The sequence below is a fragment of the Dendropsophus ebraccatus genome, chromosome 12 (assembly GCF_027789765.1).
Source record: "Dendropsophus ebraccatus isolate aDenEbr1 chromosome 12, aDenEbr1.pat, whole genome shotgun sequence".
Lineage (NCBI taxonomy): Eukaryota > Metazoa > Chordata > Amphibia > Anura > Hylidae > Dendropsophus > Dendropsophus ebraccatus.
In genome coordinates this window covers 63845938-63873769 of record NC_091465.1, presented here as the reverse complement: position 1 = coordinate 63873769, position 27832 = coordinate 63845938, and the positions used below count along the sequence as shown (strand labels likewise).

Genomic DNA, 27832 nt, shown 5'->3' with positions numbered 1-27832 from the left:
CCCCAAATCTCTGAAACCCTGTCCTAATCGTCTTCCTTATATAAAAACGTCCACAGCTGCATATTACTGTATATTCTTACATAGGGTATACAATAAGTCATGAAGTCCCTGAATCGTATATCATAACCACCTAATTTAACAGGACAGGTTGGAATGTATGAATCACACCATTCACAATGTGTATTGTATATGTACCTTCCAGTTGTGATCCTTCCTGAAGATTCCTGGAATTTTATTACTTCTCAAACATTCCTTTTACTAACAAATCCCTAGGGTTTATACACCTACTGAACTGTACTAGTGGTTGTTCCTGTTGCTTGTAAGATGGAATCCTGTGTTGGCACATTCCATTTTTTTTTTTGCAGTTTTTTTTATTTATGTTGTTCTTCCTTGCTTTTTTCTCATTCTTTTCGCTTCCCTTACATAATTCGGCATGTATTATTTCTCTTCTTTTTTGGCTGCTCCTTCAATGACTCCCTCTGGATAATTGCGTTCTTGTAAACGTAAAAGTTGTATTTCAAAGCTATATAAAACTTTATTAAATAAATGTCCTAGCACCACTACAATTTACTGTACTTTATGAACGCTCTTTTGCGTTATCAGGGCTGAGCATTGTAGCAGTTCTGGGGCCCAGGCTGGGGTACACTGGGGGTTCTGGGCCCACCTCCAGTGCATAAAGTGGCCTTATTTACTTATGAAGAATCAGGCACAGATGGAGAGAACCTGGCAGCTTTTTGAAAAATGGACCTCACCACCAGGACTTCTGCGCCGACACCCACCAAGTCAGGTAAAAAAATATTTTTATGTAACTAAATGGTACATTCACTTTAACGTAAGGCAAAAACCAAAGGTTACACACAACATGATGATGTTATGACCACCGAGAGCTGGATAAAGCAGTTATCTTTATTGATCACATAAATCTCCCCAATAGTTTTGCATTACATTTAGATTGGTCATTTTGCATTATTAGGCCTTTTCCCCTGCGGCTGTTTTAGGGTCAGATCACACTACGGACTTTGGGTAGAATTTCTAGTGGAGTCCGTACCGCGGACCCAGCTTGAAGTACTGCCTGTCCCATTGATTGAATAGGATGTCTCAGGTGTAGGCAGAACTGTAGAGTTTTGCTTGCTCTCTTCACTATCGCTCTTGACAGGTTTAGTACAGCTAATCCCAACTCCACTTTTTGCATCCGGTGACAACTCTGGGGTAACCAGACAGGCACTGTGAGTGGCACAACCTTTATAGGAAATCTCCTGTGGTGTGTCTAGAGAAAAAAAAAAAAAAAAACACACCAAAATGTAAACACACTTCAGTATACCTAGTAAAAGAATCAATTTTGTGAGCTACTGCAAGTGAGTAGGGCTGTGATACTAGAAACATACTATAGACTAAAGTGTTTCTTTATATATCGCAGGTTACCTACATTATATATATATATATATATATATATATATATATATATATATATATATATTTATTTATTTATTTATATATGTATTATCTCTTTGATGTTTTAATTTACAAAATTAGGAACCTGCCAGTAGGTGTTATTGCCCGGGTGTATGCACTATAGCTGTAAGGCCAGACAGGACTTTTGTGGGTAATAAGTGAGTGCTAAAAATAGTTATTAGTATTATCAGTGAATTTCTGCCTCTAAAAAAAATTATTTGATTGCAATTTAAAGTGGTTGGCTACTTTATAGTAAAATTGCTCAGTGTACAGTATTAATAAGTGTAGTCAGATTACTTACTGACAGCAGCTCCCTGTGTACCCCATAGAGCTAAATCAGACTCATCTCCTCCAGGCTGGGCTGCCCTGCTCTGTGGTGAGTCTGTCCAAGAGATGGCCAAAGGAGGAGCATGTGACCATGCCCCGCCCCCGAGTTTCCACCACTGAGCCTCTATATGCTTATGGAGGACACATGGGGGCGGGGCATGGCCACATGCTCCTACATGTTAGCCATCTTATGGACAGACTCACCGCAGAGCAGCCCAGCCTGGAGGAAGGGAGTCTGATTTAGCTCTATGAGGTACACAGGGAGCTGCTGTCAGTAAGTAATGTGAATACACTTACTAATACTATACACTGAACAATTTTTCTATAAAGTGGCCAACCCCTTTAAGAAATTACCAAATATTTATGGGTCCAGAATTCTGTACTGGTTAATTTCAAGGTATAGTAGTGCCTTGGTTTAAGAGTAACCTGGATTAAGAGAATTTAGCAAGAACAGCTCGCAGTTTTTCAAAATTGTAACTTGGTGTAAGAGCATTGCTTTGGTTTAAGAGCTTCCTGTACTGGGTGGGAGGGGGGAGTGGGGGGAAAGGCATGGTCTGCATAGTGGGGTCTACAGCGCTGTACTCTTACCCAGGAAGTCATCTGTGGAGGTAATCTCTCCATACCTGTAACTCCTTTCTCCCCAGACAGAAAGTGCTGCATTATGTGCCTATATCTGCCCTGCTCATTCCTTCATGCTCCCTGCATTCTATGTGTTTCCCATCCTCTCCATTCTTGCTATAATGTGTCTGTACTTACACTTAGCTATACACACTGCTTCTATAATATGCCTGCACTCACACTCAGCTATACACTCTGCTGCTATAATGTGCCTGCACTTACCCTCAGCCATTCAAACTGCTGTACTCCTGCACAGTTCTGTGATTCTCACTTCCTGATTGGTCCATGATAGAGATGAGCGAACCTGGAGCATGCTCGAGTCCTTCCGAATCCGAACTTTCGGCATTTGTTTAGCGGTGGCTGCTGAACTTGGATAAAGCCCTAAGGCTATGTGGAAAACATGGATATAGTCATTGGTTGTATCCATGTTTTCCAGACAACCTTAGAGCTTTATCCAAGTTCAGCAGCCACCGCTAATCAAATACCGAACGTGCGGGTTCAGATGGACTCGAACCCAAACCCGGTTCGCTCATCTCTAGTCCATTCTGAACACACACCCCTTACCCAATGCTGTCATGTGACCCCACAGACCTCTGACAGCAGCCCTGCTTCTGATTCTAGCCTGTTGTACTACCCTACTGCATTATGGGGATCTGCATCTCAATTCTGTATCTACAAACTGCTGCTGTTTATGCACTTACTATACATTATACACCACATGCTGATTGCTATACTGTCCAGTAACTTATAATTAGAGATGAGCGAACCTTTCGGACTTTTGGTCCGAAAGCAGTTCACTCGATCGTGATGCCTGTGATCCCGGGTGCATAGTTGCGATCCCGGGAATATGCGGCCAGGATATTCCAGGCAATCTATCTGGAATTCCCTGGAATATCCTGGTCGCATATTCCCGGGATCGCAACTATGCACCCGGGATCACAGGCATCACGATTGAGCGCAGATGCCGTCGGACCAAAAGTCCGACGGTCCGCTCATCTCTACTTATAATATCACATATCTAGCTGTTTTTCATTGTTTGTTTCATCTGTTCTACATTTTATTTATTCAGAAATAAAAAATAATTATTTTTGGGGTGTGGAACCAATTGTCGGTATTTCATTGATTTGGGAAATTTTGCTTTGGATTACAAGCATGGCCCCAGAATGAATTATGCTCGTAATCCAAGGCACCACTGTATATCTTTAAAGAGCTTCAAATCCCCAGTATAGATGCAGTGATTACTGAGATCCCTGCTGGGCCTGTGATTGGGTGATGTCCAGCAAGTACTTTGTTTTATGTATCTTTGTAATATTATTGCTTGCACAATTTTATAATGTTTACAGTGTGTTTTATACTGTTCATGTTGCTGACTCTGCACTGTATTTGCTATTGCTCTGAATGATAAAGACATTCACATACCTTCGAGCCTTTAGTAGGAAAGGAGGACCATCACAGGCACCCCAAAAGATTTACTTTGTCTTTTTCCATTAATCTCTGTGTCTATGCAGTGGATTTTGAGTTTGGTATCAGAAAAACACAGATTACTGAGTTGAGTTTTTTGATACTTTCCTATTCATTCCTTTATAAAGATAAATTCTGACTTCCCTGCTGTCACCAGGGAGTAGTGCATTGTGGGAGCTTAGGTGACTGTTATAGTTTAGCAGTTAAGTCCAGGAGGAGTCAACTAGTTTTGATCTGCTTCCAAGGGTAGTCAGCAACATTTTGAAAGCGGCTCTATATATGTGAGTCATGGAAGAGACCTGAAATAATCCAAAACTTTACCTTCAGTGCTCAGGTATCCTGAAAACTTTATGCACCTGTCTTCTAGACCAGTACACAGTGTGTGATTTCTTGGGATACATCCGTTCAGTCCAGACTGCACACAGAAGGGGCATTGCAACCCATTCTTGGTCAAGTTCCTTGGAGCGACTAAAAGAAAAGACATGATCAATGCATGATTTATAGATCTATATGGATAAATCCAGGTGTATATATGTAGGTGTGTCTATATATACTGGTAACCACATATCCAATATCAATCCACGTAATGTGGATAATATATATATATATATATATATATATATATATACACACACACACACACACACACATATCTATGTCTAACATAGGAGTGGACATTAGTGAACCTTTTACCATACTCACTCTGAGGGACATCCTGGTTGCAATGATCTGATTTGCAGCAATAGGTATTCGATTCCATATGAAAGTCTTCTAAAGTTATAGAATAGGTGCTGTTACAAATCTCCTGATTCTTAGCAGAGCTGCAGGATTTGTAAAGCTCATTTATTTTGACTGTTTCTGAAGATAAAACAGATAATAAAAGAAATTTTAGTATCGTATATCAGAATAGTAATATTTTACACATCTTTCACCTCTGAGTTCCGAAGCCACACCCATTTTTTTCAGGAGTGTATCTTGAAACGTCAGGGTCCTAATGTAATAGCTTTCAACTCTCTCAACTAAACTAATCTATCAAAGGGGTTGATTAATTTTATTTTTAAATGAAAAGGCCTGGCTGTCCACAGTGTGTAAAGGATGGTCCAGGCACGAGGAGGTGGATTCCCTGGATCACTGAGGAGTGCTGGCGTTCCTTCCCCAAGGAGCAGAGTCTAAAGAGCTGCCGGTTTTCCCCAGAGCCCACCGCAAAGCAGGATGGACTTTGCTGCGGGAAACTCCCAGGTCGCTACCCTTAGAGAGGGACCTCGGCTGAAGAACTGAAGGAGTGCTGAAGTCCGGGATTAGGTACTCTCTCTCTATGGTAGAAGTGCAGGATGCAACGTTAGGATGTAGTTCAGACTGAAGCTGAGCTGGAAATGAGAATGGACCGAGATGCAATTAGCTAGAAGATCACTAGGAAGTGGCGGATAACCAGGGAGCATAGACGTGGTTGCTGACTGACAAACAATAACTGAGCAAAGAGGTGAGGAAGCTATATATACCCTCAGGAGAACATGCCAGAAGACTCTAGAGCCTGTGGGCTGAGCTTATAAATACAGGTGGATAGGTCCCTGCCTGCCACTAGAGGGAGCCCAATTCTCCAGGAGGCCAGTTCAGAGCAAGAGAAACTGCCAGAGGACAAACAGGCGGAGAGAAAGGGAGATGATCACAGCACAGTGCGACCTAGAGCAGGTAGGGGGTAAAAGACACGTGTGCTGTTTGCTGTTAGCCCATAGCTCTGGCCTCGAAAAAGCCCAGCAGTCAGATGGTTAACTGGACTAGGTCCACCAAAGAGAGGGCAACAAAAAAGCAAAAAAAGCCTGTCCCAAAGTTGTGTGTGGTATTAGAATTCAGCTCCATTCACTTCAACAGAACTCTAGCTGCAAACCTCCCAAACTAAGGATAAGAGTGGCACTGCCAATATCACCCCACGGATGGTGGAATGCTTGGTCAGTATTCTTTGAGTAAGGAAGACGGGGTGTAGTCTTTTAATATGGAAGAACTCTGAACTTCCACATTCACATCAAAAGGGTTGTCTAGGGAACATAAGACGTCTGAATCCTTCTATACATTCTATAACTAAAGGACATAGCGTGTGGGGGTGATTTGACTTAGCCCTACCCCTCCTTATCTCGGGGGGAGTTTCAGCTCCAGTGACCAGAAAGCATCTTCTGCTCCCCCAGATTAATTATTGTGGCTCTGGGAGTTAACCCTCCATTGATCAGCTAGTAGTGCTGGAGCATATTTAGGTAGCTGCACTTTTCTCCTACTTTCCAACAAATGGGTGACCAAGTTGTGTTAAGTCCTCCAGAATGATCAGTGTGGTTTGTGACAAATCTATTATCTGTCTAGAAGGGCGGGGAGGGTCAAGTAAGAATATATAATATATTTACAACATCCATAAGCCTAGATGTAGCTTGAACTCTTTACTAGTAAATATTCTAAAAACATTATATATCTTAGAAAATGATGATACCAAAAGGTATTTTATATAGAATAAAACAAGACATCTAGAGACTTGTGTCGGCAGACAGCTGCTATCACTGCCAGCAATGTGTCAGTGTTATACACTATCACTATACCAGCACACTGACAGCACCACCTGCTGGCTGTATCACTAGAAGTGCATCTATTCCAATAATAATAATAATAATAATAATAATAATAATAATCATAATTATAATATTTATTTGTATATTGAATATTACAATACATTCCATAGTGTTGTTTTTTTGTTGACAGAAATCTATGTTTTTTTTAAATCTATAAAAATCTATAAAGTAGTACAAACAGTATATGGTACAGCTAGCACACTGACAGCACCACCTGCTGGTTGACGGAGCTCTATGGTTTATTAAATCTCAAATTATTATATTTTTTTAACTATAATATAACGGCACAAATATCCATATGGTAGTACATTAGCTTTTGTACAAACAGTATATTTAAGAAAACCCTTATAACAAGACATTTGGTTAGGCAACCATGGGTCCTCCAATAGGCTGTCAACCCATATTAGGTATGAGCCCCATCAAGTAATTAAAGTGATTCCCCCCCCCCCCCCCCCCAAAAAAAAAACTTAGTAGCCGCCTTTGTCACAGTCATCACTGATCAAACTCCTCGGATCACTAAGGTGGGCTCACAGTTGTGAAATACAGAACCGTTATTATCCCATCTATTCTCAATATTGCCTTGGCATATTTTCTCCTGTATTCCCTGTTGGACTATGTGTGCAGATGGTGTGTAATACAGGGAATACACACAATTATTTACACCTTTTTTTATGTTTTTTTTTTTAAAATATGAATTACTTATCCACATGGCATGCCTTGAATTCCTGATGGATATACACCACGTGAACCAGTAATTGGCAAAGCACTAAGCATCTAGATCCTCTTGATCAGCTCCCAAATATTATAGCTTCTCCCCCCAAAACATCATGATCAGCACTTAATCTCCATTACTCACCTAGATGTTAATAATACCTCCCCCAGGGCGGCCACTTACCATATGTTACTTCAACCATGCTACTGATACATGAAGTCACCGATGGGTCACATGTGACATTAGAGCCAGTACATGTAGCTGCATTTTTAGCTATGCAAGACTCGCATGTCAAGGAGGATACTGAAAAACACAATCCACAAGTACATGAGGATGATCAGGACTAATCTTCAACATCTGGATGGATACAATGCTCCTTTCCATTCACTAACAACACGTAAGTGAAGAATTCATACACAGTAAGTAGAAATTTACGGAAGGAAATATCTTTGTTCACATAAAACTAGAAAATCCCTTAAAGTGATACTGTTCCCCCCCTTACTCATCCACAAGCTTAGAATGACATATACCTGTATAAAACTTGTCTGTGTCTTTCTGCTCTAAAATCGATTAATTTCATTGGTGGACAGAGTCACCTAGGCGGGACTTCATGGCAAGTGGGCCTCCTCTGCCCAGCTGGGAGATGGGCCCAAACACTGGGAAGCCCCACCTAGGTAGCACTGTCTACCGATTAAATGAAGCCAGAGTAAGGGGGGGTTCTTTAGCCACTAGTTGAATATTGATATCACTTTTGTGCCTCTGGGGAGCAAACCTATTAGTAAAATATCCTGCGACCATGTCACAGAATAACATTAATGTGGAATCTGAAAGCAGAACAAATTTTTTTAAGACTGAATATAAGCTAAAATTCATTAGATTGGGCAAATGTCGCTGTAGATCCACCTATCTATACACAATATAAATCACAATAATGCAGTGTCCCCATATGCCACAGAGAAGACAGCGGGTCAGTGCTTACCTGTGGTGATGAGAGCGCAGCAGATGAGGATTACGGAAAGCCTCTTCATGGCAAGTTCTGATTTCCAGCCAGTTGTTTCTGTGTTGTCTGCTGACTAGTATATGTACTTATAGTCCAGTGCAGAGAACTAGGTCAGTAAGCTACTGCTATTACACACCCGTCAATTATATGGTGTCTGTCAGACAGAACAGGCCCAGCCACACACAGATTCCTAGAACATCACTGACCCATAGTAATGCTAATAATAATGTTATTTGGGCTATTATTTTAATTTGAACAGGACATAAGTTAAGAAATGTAACACAAGAAGAAGAGGGCACAATCTGAGCTTAATTGGGGGAAAGATCAGAATCAACATGAAAAAATATTATTTTACTCAAAGAGTAGTAGATGCTTGGAACAAACTTCCAGCAGAGGTGGTTGGTAAATCCATAGTAAATTAATGTAATCCTGCCAAGGGGTTTAACTAGGATTCAAAGGGCCCCATATCAAGAAGACTGTACGCCACCCCCCACACACACTAACATGACCGGTTCTCCAAGATCCCCAGTGCATGAATGATGTCACTGGTGTGCTGGGAAGCTGGGAGAACGGAACACCGCATAACTGCGCCAGGTCATGTATGTGTATTCTGGGGAGGGGGGCCCTCTTGTGGCTGGAGGAGCAATGCTGCCTCTGGCCACAAAAGAGACTGACAGGCCAGTGGGTGCTGTGAGCCATATACAGGGCTGACTAGATGGACCAGGTGGTCTTTTTCTACCGGCAATCTTTTTTTTACAGTACTTATGAGCTGCTGTATTTCCTGCAGGAAGTGATGAATTCTTTCCAGTTTGACACAGTGCTCTCTGTGGTCGGTGACACAAACTGTCCAGAGCAGGAGAGGTTTTCTATGGGGATTTGCTACTGCTCTGGACAGTTCTCGCCACGGACAGAGCCTGCAGCAAGGAGCACTGTTAGGGTATGTGCCCACTACCTAATCCCAACGAAAAATACGTTGTGGATTCCGCAGCTTGCCCCTGCTCGTGGACTCTGGCGGCCTGTACATTCTTTGGAGAGACGGTGGAATCCACCAATGGATAGAATGGAGTCTATGGCATGGGCAGAGATGCACAGCCGCCAGAGTCCGCAATGGATTTTTCTGTCTGGATTCCGTAGTGTGCACATACCCTTAGACTGGAAAGAATATACCACTTCATGTAGGACATGTGCAGGGGGCCAGAAGTTATGGTAGCTTGGCAAGGTTGTAGGGCTACCAACAAGGCACTTTTTACGGTAGCCGGGAGTGGTATGAGCCTGCCCCTGAAGACTCTAAAACTGGCTCCCTCCGTTTAGGACTGGTGTGGTGAAGGTGTATAAAAATCAATGAAAGTTCCAGTAATGTAAACAAGGCTAATCTCTGAGGTGAGCTTGAATAATATAGCAGTAACTGGTAAAATACTTTTAGGTGTAAAGCAAGGGTGACTCGGTATCCTGCAGGCTACAGACGGGGGCCTATTCAGACACTGTGGTACACGGCTGGGCTGTGAAAGTTCCTGTATCCACGGTAGGTAACTTCCACCTACGCTAGCTTGTGGGCATGCAGTGACACACGATCAGGGATTACAGGCCCATCTAGTGGGTATAGGTAGCCGTCCGGGTGACCCTTTAGGAATCCTAGCAACTTGCGAGAGAAACACAGCCTTTGCACTGTGCTTAGTTACTGATTTGTACAATACCTTAATAAATTTGTGTAGCCTTAAGAGGTAGGAGAAACAGGTTGATCCCGTCCTTCACTCTAATCCCTCCACGCGATGCTCTAGGAGGACAGGACTAGGATCTCAAAAGTTGAAAGAAAGAAATAGTCCTGCTAGTGTGTCTTCAGCAGGATCTCTATAATACATTCTCTCATACGCTTAATCCAAACCAACTAACTCCTCAACTCTCCACAACATTAATTGAACAAGGGGAAACGTTGACCCTCTGTGATAGGTGCATAACTGCTGAGGTGGCTAGCTGAGGGATTAGTCAATGCAAAGAACCAGCGGACAGTGGCATGAGTCATGGATCCAGCTTTTTCAGGCACCCAGGGTGGAGTGGCACAGACTTCAAAGGCAGCGGGCTGATAAGCAGAATGCCAAGCTAACAAAGTGATTTGCTTTGTTTGTACTGCAAATTCACTCATCTCTACCTTAGAGATACTAGCATTGGGAGGACAAATGCCCCAGAGAGTTGTGAATGAGCTGCAATAAACCCTAAGCTAAAGATACCAGAGGCCTAAGGGTATGTTCATACTGAGGAATCAGGGCAGATCACCTGCTCACCCCCACGTGCATCTTTGTCCGTGCCATAGACTCCATTCTATGGTCAGGCGAATTCCACCGTACGCCCAAGAATTGACATGTCAATTGTTCGGGCATACAGCGGAATTCACCCGACCATAGAATGGAGTCTATGGCACGTGCAAAGATGTGCGTCGGAGGCGAGCAATGGAATCTGCGGCGGATCATCCGCCCCTATTCCATAGTGTGAACACACCCTAATAGGGGGCAGTGACCTTACCCCTATATCAGAGCAACTCCCCTCAAGACTAGTGGACAGGCATTAGACCTGTTGTAATGTTCATCTAGTAGTGACCTGCAGACATGCAGGTGAATATTTTTGGCGTTCTTTATAGTTTTCCTTTCCAGGTGCAGTTATCTTCACACTATTACTTTACAGACTTGTTTTTGGCACAGAATAACAGCAGGAGGGAAAAATGGCAATGGAACTGGGTTTTTAGACCAGATTCCTGCAAGACCAATATAAATCTTAGCTTCCAAATAGGTTTATTGACCCCAGCTTACAGAATCACAGATCTCTACACCGATGCTTGTTCAGATTATTGAGCCTGAAATAAAGCTAAGGTGACTCTGAAGTGCACACGTGTAAAACCAGCTTTAGTACAAGACTTAATATAGAGACAAATAAAAAGTCAATGTTGAAGTGCAGATAATCATCATAAAATGATCCCCATTACAGTGAATAGTTCTGACCAGTAGTCATCATTCAGCGCCACATAATAGCTTCTGGCTTATGAAGTTAATTTTTAAAGCCACGTTTATAGCGTATGTTTTATTTTACAGAATATTTTATGTGGTATGGCACAAAAGTGGGGGAGATTTTTATAAATGAAGATCTGGCTCCACATGCCATTTATGGTCACTCTTCTAGTTATATCTATTTTTCAAAAAATTATATAAAGACAATATAAACATTTAGAATTTTTAAGTTGACTGGCAGCAGTAAGGGGCAACATGTCCTCTCTACTTCCACCAATGGCCGTGTCTGGAACTGCAGGGTCTCTCAATCCCTCATCTCAACAGTTAAATACAGTGGTGCCTTGGTTACGAGCATAATCCGTTCCGGGACCGTGCTTGTAATCCAAATCCACTCTTAAACTAAAGCAAATTTTCCCCATTAGAAATCATTGATATGCAGACAATTGGTTCCTCACCCCAAAAATAATGATTTTTTAAATTCTGAATAACATGTAGAACAGATGAAACAAACAATGAAAAACAGCTGAATATGTGATATTATAAATTACTGCACAGTATAGCAATCAGCATGTGGAGTATAATGTATAGTAAGTGCATAAACCTGATAACACAGCAGCAGTTTATAGATACATGATGGGACCGCAGATCCCCATAATGTAGTAGCGTAGTACAACAGGCTAGAATAGAGAGGCAGGGCTGCTGTCAGAGGTCTGTGTGGTCACATGACAGCAATGGGAAGGGCTATGTTCAGCATGGACCAATCAGTAAGTGAGAATCACAGAGCTGTGCATGAGGACAGCGACAAACTTTTCTATACAGCAGTGTGAATGGCTGAGTGTGAGTGCAGGCACATTATAGCAGCATGTATAGCTGAGTGTGAGTGCAGGCACAATATAGCAGTGTATATAGCAGGTAAGTGCAGGTACATTATAGCAGGAATGGAGAGGATGGGAACACAATGGCTGAAAGACACTGCAGGAAGAATGAAGGAATGAGCAGGGCAGATGTGGGCACATACATGCAGCACTCTCTGTCCGGGGAGAGAGGAGTTACAGCTATGAAGAGATTACCTCCACAGTCCTGTCCCCTGATGAAGTGGATCTGCTATGATTTGGAAGGTGAGGGAGACTTCCTAGGTCAGAGCACAGGGCTGTAGACCCTGCTATGCAGACCATGCCCCTCCCCCACTCCCCCTCCCACCCAGCACAGGAAGCTCTTACACCAAAGCATTGCTCTTAAACCAAGTTACGAGTTTGAAAAACTGTGAGCTCTCCTTGCAAAACGCTCTTAATCCAAGTTACTCTTAAACCAAGGTACCACTGTATTTCTAATGCTGCTGCATGTGCAGTGTCCCAAAGTAGCTGTCCACTGCAGTCTTTAGAAGGATGTGTATGTCAGTACTTTGTGTTTATATGCTCTGGGGCTGAAACCTGTATTATGCTTCTCTCTCCACTAGGTGTCACTGCATTGTATGTCCAATATATAACAGCTATAAGAAATGTAGTCTAAAGGTAACTGTGAAGTATATTAATGTATTTACCACTATATCTATGCCACTGTCTGATGTCCTGTTGTGAACCAATCCTTGAGCTGTGTACTCCACAGTGTTCTTGCGATCTACTGTTGGTCTGTTTCTTATAGAACAAAATAGAAAAAATACTTCGCCAGTGGGGAGGTACTTGTCCACAAACCCAAAAAATAAATACAACATAAAAAACAGATACACTTAAACTTGGTGAGTGGTGTATCCCCACCACTCACTATTGTATAATAGCCAGCAATAGTTCAAAATGATTTTAGCCAGGATTGCTACACCCTCCTGATACCTTCAACAGCTCTGGCACAGGTATATGGAAAAAAGCAACAAGCAAAGAAAAATGGAGAGCCATCTTTTTACAAACCAACTGTACTGCAAGGTAATGTTGCACAGTGTATCTACTCACTTCTCGGAGGGGAGATGGACCTACTCTCCCCCCCCCCCCCCCCCATTGCCCGGAAAGCTAGTCTCTCCACTAAGGCCTGTCTTCTGCTGGAAAACAGTTTCCTTACTCTGATGATCCTAGTGGAGCTTTCCAGGCAACAGGGGGAGTAGGTCCATGTCCCCTCCGAGAAGTGAGTAGATACACTGTGCAACATTACTTTACAGTACAGTTGGTTTGTAAAGAAATCCCTCCCTATTTTTCTTTGCTTGTTGCTTTTTTCCATATGGTCTGTTTCTTAGTCTCCCTTGCCCAATCAGGTCCCCCTTAAAGATATAAATAATGAAGTAACACTAGTTTGGGGAGTTGTAGACTACACTAGAGAGAGCCAGCTGAGGGGATTCTTCCAGGGCCTGGCCTGGCGGCCAGGACCCATTTTGTGTGTTCCTACCCTGAATCAGCATGCATTTCTTCCAGCACATCAGATTTTTCTAGTCAAATCTGGCTAGAGCATCTCGAGGTGAGGCAGTGGGAGAGTCATACGGGTCAACCGTATTCATGCTGTGTGGAAATCTAAGTCATGAAGGTCTATCCAGGATTCTTAAGTCAGCAGCTAGGTAAGCAGGGATAGCCAAAAACTCCATTGCTCCTACTAGGATTCCTTAGGGGTCACCCAGACTGCTAGCTTCTCCCACAGGGTGGGCCTACATTCCTGGTCTAGTGTCACTTAGTGCCCACAAGACTGCATTAGGCGGATGTTCATTCCCATGGGCGTAGGTACTCTTCTTTTAACAGCCCCCAAGCTGAGTACTCTCAGGTCTAAATAAGGCTCCTGACCTATCACCAGCAGTCCACTGTCACCACCACAGTTTAACAAGTCAGAGTAAATCCAGCCTATTCAGTTATATAGTATATTCAAGTACTTTTGATATTTTCAAGTGTTATTCTACCAGCGAGAATGCTGTGAAGTATTCTAAAGTCTATTATTCTCAAGTACTTAGCTAGAGGGATCTCGTCAACAAAAGCCTTAACTGTATTTTCTGCACCATTATTCTCAAGAACTGTATAGTGTGCACTGTCATGTTAAAAGATTTCAGTAAACCTGTTCCTGGTCAAGGTCATTGCTGGACCCTATGGTTTCTCTACACAGGCACCTAACCTAAAATCTGTGTGTCTGCACACCCAGGGGTGGGCACATACCATTCCTGGCCACCATGACAAGTGTCTCAGCGGTACACGACAACTCACCCAGTTTACCACCTGGCAACCCCTGGTTACTGCACATGCAATGCTAGGAATACTGAGCCTCCCCTGCTGTCCATTCTAAAACATTTGTATTAAAATGGACGGACTTGAGGAAGCAGCCTGTGCCAGTTGTGCTGCAGCCACAGCAGAATGTAGCAGAGCAGACAGTGCAGGCAAAACACTAGTGACACATAGCATTAGACTAGACATTACACTTGAGGAAGCATTAAACCAGACATCAGGGAGACTCAATAGTTACAGAAGTGCTACTAATGATATGTAGCAGCCCTTTAGTTTCTTACACAGATAGCTGAGCGCTATACTGAGTCCCCTAGGCTGAGTCCCCTAGGGAAGGATTGGCACAGCAGCTCCTTAAATTAGTCTCGAATTATTTTCCTCCTATACTCCGAGAAATTATTTTTGGACACCAGACCACGTGTCCAATTTTATTTATTTCAGACAAAAAGGTATAAAAAGTTATTAAATTACATTGTACCGAAAAATTATTCCAAAACAGTTTTTCTTTAGAATTCCATAAATCTCAACATGATTGTTCTGCATCACATCGTCATCCACAGACATAGAAAATGTTTATTTACATACACCCCATATATCCCCCCCATCTGACTCAAGAGATACAAGCTTAATTCTTTAGAATACCCCCCCCCCCCAAAAAAAAAGTGTTTTATACATAGAAAACAATATAAACCAGTGTTCCCAGAAGAGCAGGGAGGTGGTGGAAAACATGGGCCTTTAAAGAGTCACTACCACTTCGGATACATGTCGCCACCACTTGTGTGATCTTCCCATCGAGGAGTTTCTGAGTTTCAGCTGTACGGCAGAAAGACTCACTAGCGCAGCCCATAATGATGGTGCTTTCTGAAAGACAGGGACATTTTTCTAGCAAACCACAATTCATGCATTCCAGTAATTTTTAGTAATGTTCGAACTAGTTTTCTTTGCATTTTTTGCGTCTTAGGGCCCTATTCCACGGGCCGAGCAACGATGTAAACTAGCGCAGATCTGCTAGATCGGCGCTCGTTTACTGGGCCCATTCCACGGCCCCGATGATAGTTTAGCGAGGGCTACAGGGACATCGTTACCGATGCCCTAGCAGCATACATTACCTAGCAGGGCTTCTCCTCCGCTCAGTCTTCCTTCCTGGGTCCTGCGTCGCAGCATCAGCTTCGGTGCGGCCTGACTGAGCTGTCAGACCGCTCAGCCAATCACTGGCCGCGGCCCTGCTAGGTAATATATGCTGCTTGGATCGTTGGTCGCCGCCGCTATTCCACCGTAGCGATGTGTGGGTGACGGACGATTTTAGGTTTGAACCTAAATGAACGATCAGCCGATCATGATTCACGTTCATCGGCTGATCGTTCTCTCTATTCCACCGAGCGATAATCGGCCGAATCGGTCGATTATCACTCCCGTGGAATAGGCTCCTTAGTCAGAGATGCTTACAAAATTTTTTGTTGCCCTTGGAAACAGTCAGCATCTTAGTCCCACCTTGCTGGCTGACAGCTCATCTCTAAAAGCTCTCATACACATTAGTGAAAAGTCAGCTGAACCCGCCAATTTACTGGTTGACTGTAACTTGTATAGCAGCCTTATCCAACCTAGGATAGATCTAAGGTGTGTTCACATGTACAGGATCCGCAGCAGATTTGATGGCCCAGATTTGAAACTGATAATTTGCGACATCAAATCTGCTGCAAATCCTATACGTGTGAAGGCACCCTTAGGGTACCTTCACAAACCAGATTTGATGCTGTGTTCAGTTATTTAGATCTAAACTGCTGCAGATCCGAAGCAGAAAATCCACTGCAATACGGTGTGTGAAGCTACCCTAAGGGGAGAAAAGAGTTAAGTATGTTAAACTTAATTGCCTGATATAACGGATACCAAAGCCTACCCATCTTTTCTCCATTCAAAGCATATGCATACTTGCTTCACGCAAGGTCCAAATAATATATTTTCTTAAAATTAAAGGGATATTCTGGGAAAAATTTACTTTTCCCTATCCACGGGATAGGGGAAAAGTAGGAGATCACGGGGGGTCTGACCCCTGAACTCCCCGGTGATCTCTGTATCTGACCCCGCTGGCTCTGTTATGAATAGAGCCCCGGGTCAGCACGCGACCCCTGGCTCTATTAATTCCTATAGAGCGAGTGAAAGAACAGAGTACATCGCTCTTACGGCGTACTCTGCTCTTTCCGTCTCTCCATAGGAATGAATAGAGCAGCGGGTCGCGTGCTGACCCGGGCTCTATTCATAACAGAGCCAGCGGTGTCAGATACAGAGATCACCGGGGGGGGGGGGGGGGGGGGGGGGGGTTCAGGGGTCAGACCCCCGCGATCTCCTACTTTTCTACTATCTTGTGGATAGGCGACAAAGTAGATTTTTACTGGAATACCCCTTTAAACCATCTATGCCTCCCATCTACTATTTCCAGGATACATACAGTAGGCTTTGGACTGCACACTCACCTGAGTCACTCTTAACCACGTAACGTGCACAGTACTTCTGATCTCCAGTACAGTTCCTTACATTTGAGAGGGGACATTGTCCTTTAATATGGGAAATGCAGACGGGACACTGAATATTGTTTTGCAGACGTTTCTCTGTAGATACTGATTGGAGAGAACCAGTGTTAGGTATTGAAAGGTCAAGTATCCCACCCCCCAATGTTCATCAGATCAGGGGGTTTTCTGTTTTTTTTTTTTAAACTCCAGTCCTCAAGCTCCAATAAGAGGTAATGTTTTGAAGATTTCCTTAGTATTTCACAGGTGATATAGTCAGTGCACCAGGGATCACCAACCACTGTTCTCTATATAGAATACCCTCAAGTCATGGGGGGGGGGGGGGGGGTATTTGAGGACTGAAGTTGAGAAATACTGCACTAGATGTTCCTAGACCCTGATTCAAAAAACATTTTACATTTTCCTTTTTTCCTTTTTTTCCTTTATGCCTTTATGAATGAATTCAGTGGCTAAAGAGAACACCTTCCAGACGCAAGACATAGCAATACGTATATAGGCAATAAGAGAAGATGCTTATTTCATTAGTGGCCCAATTCATTTTCCAAGAGGATCAAGATTCCCGTACTCACAGGTCGGCTGTGGAGGAGTACAGGAGTCTGTGTTGCAGCAGGTATGATGGGTTTCTGTGGAGATGTAGCTGGTCATGCTGCCCGTGGTGTTACACTGATCAGCATCTCCACAGTCTCTTTCAAATGTAAAGGTTTTTTGTCCATCTAAAATAAAACACAGAAATAGTTACCATTTGGATAGATTTACACTTATATATATTAGTGTATAGGAAAGATGTTGGCCCCAATCAAATTTTTTTTTTCCAGTTTGTGACCTCAGAAGGAGCAATGTGGAAAAACTTTTGTCTGGACTGTATTCTCCCTCTCACAGCAATAAGGCTCAGCATTGCCTCAAGCAACAGTGGAAACAATAAGATGGCCAGGCATGAAGGAGCATGTGACCATGATGCCCCGCCTTCTGTATCCTCCTTAGGGCCCTATTCCACCGGACGATTATCGTTCAATCGTTCGAATCTAAACGATAATCGTTCGGTTGAAATGCAGTTAACGATTAACGACCGAACGAGAAATCGTTGATCGCTTTATAAGACCTGGACCCATTTTTATCGTTGCTCGTTTGCAAATCGTTCGCATTGAATAAGACATCGTTTGGTCGTTCGCAATAGATACGAACGCAATAACGAATAAATAGCGAGGAACAAACGATCGCAATTACGATCATAAGTAACGATTATCATTCCATGGAAATGACTGAACGTTTTCAGGTCTTTCGCAACAGCGGTCGTTTGAGATCTTTAATCGTTAACGATTATGCAAACGATAATTGTCCGGTGGAATAGGGCTTTTAGACATATACAGGCTCAACAGTGGACACAATGGCCAAAGCATGGTCACATGCTCCCCCATGGCAGCCATGTTATGGAGGAGGAAAGTCTTATTTTAGCGTTATGGGTTCACTGAACGTCTGAAAACGTATAAACACCGAGAGATAAAAAACAAAAATAACTACCCTGCTCCGGGGCCTGCTCACCCTGCAGTGTCCATGGATAGCGCAGGCACCGCTATGGCAAAACACAGAGGGAGAGAAAGACAGACCTGTGAATCACATGACCCGAAGGTCCTTAAACTGTAAAGAGATCGGCGTGAGGGGGAAGAGGGGAGGACAGAGCTATAGCTGCTGTGTGTATGATGAGTATATAAGTATATAGGTGTATGTGTGTTTCTGTGTATGCTGGAGCTGCTATTCATGCTGAGCTCTGATAGTTGTATATTCCCCCTAACCCAGTACACATGGAAGAGGTTTCCCTTATATATTGCTCCATTTTGCACTTTTATCAGGTGTTTGACATGTCTGCTTCCAAAGTTTCTGCAGCAGCTGCTATTCATGCTGGGTTCTGATTTTTGAGGTTATAATCATCTACCACATGATCTCTGTACTGGAAGGTGTCTTCCTTCTATACCAGGGGTCCTCAACTGGTGGACAGCGTCCAAATCCAGACTGCGGAGGCCAGCTATCCAGACCCCTGCTGCAGCTCAGCATACCTGTATGCTGAGCCGCGCTATGTACAGTAACTATGAGCACTCGTAACGAGCGCTCATAGTTACCGTGCAGCAGCTCTTACAGAGAGGGAGTCATTGGCTTACAAAAACATTGCCTCTTTCTTCTAGAAACAGCCCCATTCTTGTCCTCAGTTTGGGTGTTTTGCTGTACCACTGGAGGACAGGGATGGTGCTATTTTGCAAGAAATTAGCTGTGTTTCTTCTGATCCGGGATAACCCCTTCGAATAAAGGATATGGGTCAGGTCAGGTTGCAGGTTTGTCATACCTGACTGGAATGTCTTCTAGGTTTTATAATGTTTACAGAACCTTTACAACCTTGAGTTGTTGGCACGCTGTGTGATTTACAATCCTTCTTCAATGTAGATAAATTATAGTGTATTACTCATAGTGTGACATCTTACACAAGAGCTAGAAACCTCTGTACTCATGACTTGTATATGTAGGCAAATGGTAAAATGGGTGCAGGTGCAATGGTAGCTACTATATGTCTTACACTGTTAGGCCCCGTTCACACTGAGCAAGAACGTCGGAATTCCGCCTTGCTCAGTGTCTCACTGTCAGTGAAAGAGGGGGCACGCTCCTCTGCAGCCGCCGCTCTCCGCTCAAAGAAATGACATGTCACTTCTTTGAGCAGAGAGCGGCAGCTGCGGAGGAGCGCGCGCCCTCTTATTCACTCAAAGCAGCACACTGAGCACGGCGGGATTAATTCCGACGTTCTTGCTCAGTGTGAACGGGGCCTTAGAGTACCAGTATATACAGAAAGTAGGGCAAAGGAGTAAAAATTTGTAGATGAAGAGACAGAGCTATCCAACAAAAACATTGTGTGAAAGGGGCCTTAAAAGGGTACTCTGGCATTTTTTTTCTTTAAAAATCAACTGGTTTCATATTGTTATATCGATTAGTAAATACAGTCTTTCAGTACTTATCAGATGCTGTATGCCCTGCAGGAAGCTGTGTATTCTTTTCAGTCTGACCTAGTGCTCTCTACTGCCGCCTCTGTTTGAGATAGGAACTGTCCTCAAGAGTAGCAAAGCCCCATAGAAAATCTGTCCTGCTCTGGACAGTTCAATCTCGGACCTAGGTGGCAGCAGAGCACTGTGTCAGACTGGAAAGAATACCCCACTTTCTGCAGGACATACAGCAGCTGATAAGTACTGGAAGACTTAAGACGAGAAAAGTAGTAGTAAATCACAAATCTATACAACTTTCTGAAACCAGTTGATTTGAAAGAAAAAGATTTTCGTTGAAGTACCCCTTTAAACCCTAGACGACCCTGGGCATACCAATACGTCCTTTCCTATGAAGTGGCATCCAGAGTGGAGCGTGCTTCATAGGAGCTGGGGTCGGCTGCAGGGAGCTGTTCAGCCCTCAGGCTGCGCAGCGATCGTGCTGCAGTGTGTCATTAACCCCTTAAACGCAGCGGCTTTTAAGTAAGTGACAGGGGCAGTCCCCTGTCACTTACCGATCGGGACCCTCACAGTGTGACTACGGGGGTCTTGATCGTTTTAACGGCCACAGCTGAGCGCCTATCACACTGATCAATGGTATGATTATGGCATAGCAATGATCAGTGTATATAATGATCTAGTGAATGTATGTAAAAGTCCCCAAAGGGGACTTAAAATGTGTAAAAAGGGAAAAAAAAAAAAAAAAAAAAAAAAAAAAAGTAAAAATGTCTTTATAAATACCCCAAAGCCCCTCCCCCAATAAAAGTTTAAATCACCCCCTTTCCCATTATATAAATAAGACATATGAAATTAAACATATAATATACCGTAGCGTGTGTAATTGTCCGATTAAAATATAACAAGCGTCATCACTAACGGCGAACAGCGTAGACAATAAGAGGGAAAAAAGTGCCAGGATTACCGATTTTTTGTTACATCTATATCATAAAAATCAAAGTCTGTCTGTCTGTCCGTCCGTCCGTCCTCTATAGACTTCCAAATGCCTGAACCGTTTGACCCCAAATTTGGCACACAGATACATTGGGTGCCCGGGAAGGTTATTGCGAAGGTCCAGTCCCCGCCAGATGTACAGGAGGGGAGGGGGAGGGGAAAGAGAGGCGCCCCATAGAGATGAATGGGAAAATCTCCTCACTGCAAACACAGGTGATATAATTAGCTGCAGCAGACACGGCAGTTGGAGCCTTAGCAACCAATAGGATTACTGCTTTCATTTTCACAGGGAGCAATGGTTGCTAGGGAAGCTGCCTCACAACATCCACAGAACTGGTAGACCCCCTACTCCATCTATACAGTACATGTATATACAGGGCCCCCTACTCCATCTATACAGTACATGTATATACAGGACCCCCTACTCCATCTGTACAGTACATGTATATACAGGACCCCCTACTCCATCTATACAGTACATGTATATACAGGACCCCCTACTCCATCTATACAGTACATGTATATACAGGACCCCCTACTCCATCTATACAGTACATGTATATACAGGGCCCCCTACTCCATCTATACAGTACATGTATATACAGGGCCCCCTACTCCATCCGTACAGTACATGTATATACAGGGCCCCCTACTCCATCTGTACAGTACATGTATATACAGGGCCCCCTACTCCATCTATACAGTACATGTATATACAGGACCCCCTACTCCATCTATACAGTACATGTATATACAGGACCCCCTACTCCATCCATACAGTACATGTATATACAGGGCACAACAGGTATACCAAACTGTGACTGGGTAACACTGCTACACCAGACCTGACCAATACCGCCATACTGTGACTGGATAACACTGCCAGACCTGACCCATACCGCCATACTGTGACTGGATAACACCTCCATACCAGACCTGACCAATACCGCCATACTGTGACTGGATAACACCTCCATACCAGACCTGACCAATACCGCCATACTGTGACTGGATAACACCTACATACCAGACCTGACCAATACCGCCATACTGTGAATGGATAACACCGCCACACCAGACCTGACCAATACCGCTATACTGTGCTGGATAACACCATCATATCAGACCTGACCAATACCGCCATACTGTGACTGGATAACACCGCTATACCAGACCTGACCAATACCACCATACCGTGACTGGATAACACCGCCACACCAGACCTGACCAATACCGCCATACTGTGACTGGATAACACCCCCATACCAGACATGACCAATACCGACACACTGTGACTGAATAACACTGCCATACGGGTAAATACAACCCTGCAGGTATACAGGACACTACAGGTATACAGGACTCCAGAACTATACACTACAAGTGCATGGGACCTCCACAAAACTATATACTACAGGTATACAGGACCCCAAACTTTACACTACAGGTATACAGGACCTCCACCAACTATATACTTCAGGTATACAGGACCTCCACCAACTATACACTACAGGTATACAGGACCTCAAAACCATACACTACAGGTATACAGCACCTTCACCAACTCTATACTACAAGTATACAGGACCCCAAATATACTACAAGTATACAGGACCCCAAATATACTACAAGTATACAGGAACTCCACCAGCTATATACTACAGGTATATAGGACCCCAAACTATACACTACAGGTATACAGGACCTCCACCAACTCTATACTATAGTTATACAGGACCCTCAAACTATTTACTATAGGTATACAAGACCTCCACCAATTATACACTACAGGTATCCAGGACCCTCAAACTATAAACTACAGGTATACAAGACCTCCACCAACTATACATTACAGGTATACAGCACCAACTATATACTACAGGTATACAGGACCCCCGAACTATACAGTACAGGTATACAGGACCTTCACCAACTGTACACTGCAGGTATACAGGACCTCCCTCAACTATACACTATAGGTATACAGCCCCCCCAACTATGCACTACAGATATGAGAGACCCCCCCAACTATACATTGTGGGTATACAGAACCCCTCCAACTATGCACTACAGGTATACACTAATTCCACTGATTAACTTAGATGAAACAATACCTTTAGCTTGGCCTCCTGGGCACCTTAGAACAAATCTAATTAACACACTGACACTTTATACCCGGGCAGCGCCGGGTACATTTTCTAGTTATATCTAAATAATAATTTAAAAAAAAAAAAAAAAAAAAAAAAAGTGATCAAAACGTCCGATCTTCACAAATATGGTATTAATAAAAACTATAGATCATGGCGGAGAAAATGACGCCCCATAGGTGAAAAAATAAAACCATTATAAGCGTCCCAATAGGCCCATTTTATTAATAATTGTAAAAAAAGAAAAAAAAAAAAAAAAAAAAGGATTTCATAAAAAAAAAAATATATACCATTAGAAAATCTGTGTAACCTGCATGTGGTTGTGTTCAGACTGACCTATAGAATAATGGTATCATGTCGCTTTTACCATATAGTGCATTACGTAGACACAGGAACCCCCCAAAAGTTACAATATTGCATTCTTTTTTTACGATTTTACCAATTTATATCTTCATAAATAATAATTTTGGGGTTCCATTATACATGTTATGGTAGAATAAAAGACGCCATTACACAGTACAACTATTACTGTAAAAAACATCCCCTTACATGGCCCTGTAGATAGAAAAATGTAAGTGCTAGAGCTCTTAGAGGGGGGAGGAGGAAAAAAAACGAAAATTTGCGCGGTCAACTGGGTCATTTTGGGCCTGGTCCTCAAGGGGTTAACATGTGTAATAAGCAGAATATCCATATTATACATGTAAAGGGGTTATCTAGCATTAGAAAAACATGGCCACTTTCTTCCCGAAACAGCACCACTCGTCTCCAGTTCAGCTCCATTCTTTTCAATAGAACAAAGTTCAGTAACATGTAATTCCACTGTATAGCCATGTTGGATGCCAGTTTGTGATAGCCATCATACATAAACCCCCATATTAAAAAATAAATAAAGTGAAGATAACAGTTACGCCCAGGACCTAATGTCTCGTTACAACATATGGCCAAGTTCACAAAGTGCAGTTATTATGTATTTGTTACCACAACTTTCCAAAGTTGCAACAAAAAGATGGCAATAATATACAACAATTATTCAAATAAGATAAAATGGTGTCAGACACAGTATTATTCATAGCACATGATAGCTGGGGAACATGTTGTAGATATTGCATTGGGGGTAAGTGATTAAAGGGGGTTCCTAAGCTTAAGAAAAACATGGAAGCTTCCTTCCAGAAACAGCACCACTGCTGTCCTCAGTTTGGGTTTGGTTATGCAGCTCAGTTCCATTAAAGTGAATAAAGCTGAATTGCAATACCATACATAACCTGAGGATGGGGGGGGGGGGGGGGGGAACACTATTGACCTTCACAAAATTTTCAGCTTTGTAATCCTAGATAACTCCTTTAATGTACATCTGAGTATTTTGTAGTAGTGCAGTTTAGGACATAGTAACATAGAGGCACCTACCGGCAGCTGTAGTCTGAGTAATGGTTGACATGCACAATGTTTGGTCAGTGCAGTTCCTTAGGTTGCCAGAGCAAGACGCAACTGTACTGTTTTCGCATTTTACACAAACCAGGCTGAGACCTTCAGTTAAGAAAAATACACATAATTATACAATAATTCACTTTAAGAGTTTTTTCTTTGATGTCCCATTAAATGATGAGGCCCCCTTGGTCACTGTGCACTTTTAGGCTATGTTCACACATAGTATTTCTGTCAACATCAGACAAATCCACACTGTTGGATATTCAGTACTACTGCATATACATGACATCACATGTACACACTTGATGTCATAAAACACCATAGAAATACATTACAGTTTATAGTACCACGGCGGAGTACTGAGCATTGCTTACTATACTAACACTATCACAACCACAGACAGAAGAAAAAAGTTACATTACCTGTAGAAACCAGGCCAAACACAAGCACAGCAGATAGGAGAACCTTCATGGTGATGTGTAGACTTCACAGTCAAGAGGGCAGATCACAGCACAATCTTAGAGACTCTGCCAGCAAGGGGTATACCCAGCAGACTTGTCTTCCGTGGATCAGTCCTGTGATCTTAATATGTTTCTGTGACAGGTCCCTAAGAATGGTGGGTAAGGAAGCAAATACATCTATAACATACACATTATACAGAAATATAGGGACAAACATAGGATTCTAACTTCTTACTCATATCAAGCAGCACAGAAGAATTCCATCCTCTCCTTATCTATTGTGGATAAAGTGGAGCTACAGGGAGGGTGGGACCTCCAGCCAATCTACCAAATGTGTTCAGCTGTAAAGAGGGTGAATTGCAGTGTTAAAGGGGTATTCCCATTCCAGCTTAAATAGGATAAGGGATAACAGATTGATGGTTCAGGGCCTGCTTGCTGGGTCCCCCACTGATCCTGGAATTGTCCTCACAATGAATGAAGTGCTCACCCTGCCTATGTAGCCACCTCAGCTTTCTCTATGGGGCCACTGAGCTGTTCTGAGTTGAGCGAACTTCGAGCATGCTTGAGTTTGTCTGAATCCGAGGTGCGGCATTTGATTAGTAGTGACTGCTGCTGATGTTGGATAAAGGCCTAAGGCTGCCTGGAAAACATGGGTACAGCAATAGGCTGTAATGTAGGTCGATGGGAAAAAGATTCTTCAGTACAGCACACAGCAGCATCCATTTTCACCCTCCATTAATAATTTATTTTTTTCCTTTTTAAGTGTATATGTTAGAGTGAAACAAAAATGAAGTGTGAACTGAGCCTAAGCTATGCAAATACTCTGTATTTGGTGCATATGTACAGCATATGCATCAGGAAAGCTACTGGCACTGTATATGCCTAAAGCAGTGATAGGCCAACCATTGTCCAGATGGAGGTCTAAGGTATGTCTTTTTGGTCTATTACAGCAGTCAGTGCTTTTCTATATAGTGGACCTCCACAAACGTATAGTGTATGGTATACTTCTGTAGTGTGAACAGTAGCTGATAGGCAAGGGTATGATTATGCAGTGGTATACAAGTGCTCAGGCCCGGACTGGTAATCTGGCAAGCCGGGCAAATGCCCGCTGGGCTGGCCGGATTGCCAGTCCGTGAGCCGCCCGGTCTACATAATAATTAAAAAAAAAAAAATCACCGCTGCGGCCCGCCACCGCAGCCCGCTTCTCTCTGCCCAGCCGCTCGGCCTGCCCCTGCCCGCACCTGACGTGCTCCTCCAATCAACGTGGAGCAGGAGAGTGGGGCCGAGATGCGGCCGACCGTGGTGGCCCCTCGTTGGTTGGAGAAGCAGGCAGGGGCGGGCCAGCCGGGCCGAGGTGAGCGGGCTGTGGTGGCGGGAGGGGGCAGCGGTGGCATGTCTCCGCCCCGTCTGATCCTCCCCCAAATGCCTAGGCCGCAGACGTGCCGCGCGCAGGCACGTCTGCAGCCACCTCCACCAGGCCCCCAGCGGTGACGCCACTTCCCTGACGTGCCGCTGAGGACCTGGAGGAGAGAGAGGAGAGGAGCCGCCGCCGTGGACCGAAGATCAAGACTGAGGACAAAGCTGCTGAGGAGCAAGGTGAGGTGAGAATGTTTTTTTTTTTTTTTTTAACCCCCTCACATGTGGCCAGAAATGCAGGTGGGATGCAGGGGGTCTAATCTGTATGGGGAGATGCAGGGGGGGGGGGGGGCTATTTTATATGGGGGGGATGCAGGGGGCTATTCTATATGGGGGGATGCAGGGGGGCTATTCTATATGTGGGAGATGCAGGGGGGGGCTATTCTGTATGGGGGGGATGCAGGCGACTATTCTATATGTGGGAGATGCAGGGGGGGCTATTCTATATGGGGAGATGCAGGGGGGGGCTATTCTATATGGGGGGATGCAGGGGGGGCTATTCTATATGGGGGGATGCAGGGGGGGGCTATTCTATATGGGGGGATGCAGGGGGGCTATTCTATATGTGGGGATGCAGGGGGGCTATTCTATATGTGGGAGATGCAGGGGGGACTATTCTGTATGGGGGGGATGCAAGCGGCTATTCTATATCGGGGAAAGCAGGGGGGGCTATTCTATATGGGGGGATGCAGGGGGCTATTCTATATAGGGGGGTGCAGGGGAGGCTATTCTATATGGGAGGGGGATGCAGGGGGCTAGTCTATATGGGGGGATGCAGGGGGGCTATTCTATATGGGAGGGGATGCAGGGGGGGCTATTCTGTATGGGGGGGATGCAGGCGACTATTCTATATGAGGGGATGCAGGGGGCTATTCTATATGTGGGAGATGCAGGGGGGCTATTCTATATGGGGGGATGCAGGGGGGGCTATTCTATATGTGGGAGATGCATGGGGGACTATTCTGTATGGGGGGGATGCAAGCGGCTATTCTATATCGGGGAAAGCAGGGGGGGCTATTCTATATGGGGGGATGCAGGGGGCTATTCTATATGGGGGGGTGCAGGGGAGGCTATTCTATATGGGAGGGGGATGCAGGGGGCTATTCTATATGGGGGGATGCAGGGGGGCTATTCTATATGGGAGGGGGATGCAGGGGAGGGGCTATTCTGTATGGGGGGGATGCAGGCGACTATTCTATATGAGGGGATGCAGGGGGCTATTCTATATGTGGGAGATGCAGGGGGGGCTATTCTGTATGGGGGGATGCAGGCGGCTATTCTATATGGGGGGATGCAGGGGGGGCTATTCTATATGGGGGGATGCAGGGGGCTATTCTGTATGGGGGGATGCAGGCGGCTATTCTATATCGGGGGAAGCAGGGGGGGCTATTCTATATGGGGGGGTGCAGGGGAGGCTATTCTATATGGGAGGGGGATGCAGGGGGCTATTCTATATGGTGGGATGCAGGGGGGCTATTCTATATGGGGGGATGCAGGGGGGCTATTCTATATGGGGGGCTGCAGGGGGGGGCT

At 44.0% G+C, this 27832-nt stretch overlaps 2 protein-coding genes across 2 annotated transcripts; both read right to left on the bottom strand.

The window, feature by feature from the left end:
- Positions 1-885: 885 nt before the first annotated feature.
- On the bottom strand, positions 886-8256 carry LOC138769097 (phospholipase A2 inhibitor and Ly6/PLAUR domain-containing protein-like). Its single transcript, XM_069947315.1, has 5 exons — positions 8159-8256; positions 7363-7482; positions 4561-4716; positions 4180-4326; positions 886-1267 (listed from the first exon to the last, which is right to left on the bottom strand). The coding sequence occupies exons 1-5, from the start codon at positions 8205-8207 to the stop codon at positions 1011-1013; spliced, it is 729 nt and encodes a 242-aa protein (XP_069803416.1). The 5' UTR covers positions 8208-8256; the 3' UTR covers positions 886-1010.
- A 6768-nt stretch (positions 8257-15024) lies between these two features.
- Positions 15025-25024, bottom strand: LOC138768728 (uncharacterized). Its single transcript, XM_069946684.1, has 5 exons — positions 24845-25024; positions 24402-24521; positions 17452-17595; positions 16829-16972; positions 15025-15218 (listed from the first exon to the last, which is right to left on the bottom strand). Exons 1-5 carry the CDS (start codon positions 24891-24893, stop codon positions 15025-15027), a joined length of 651 nt encoding a protein of 216 aa, XP_069802785.1. The 5' UTR covers positions 24894-25024.
- Positions 25025-27832: the final 2808 nt, after the last annotated feature.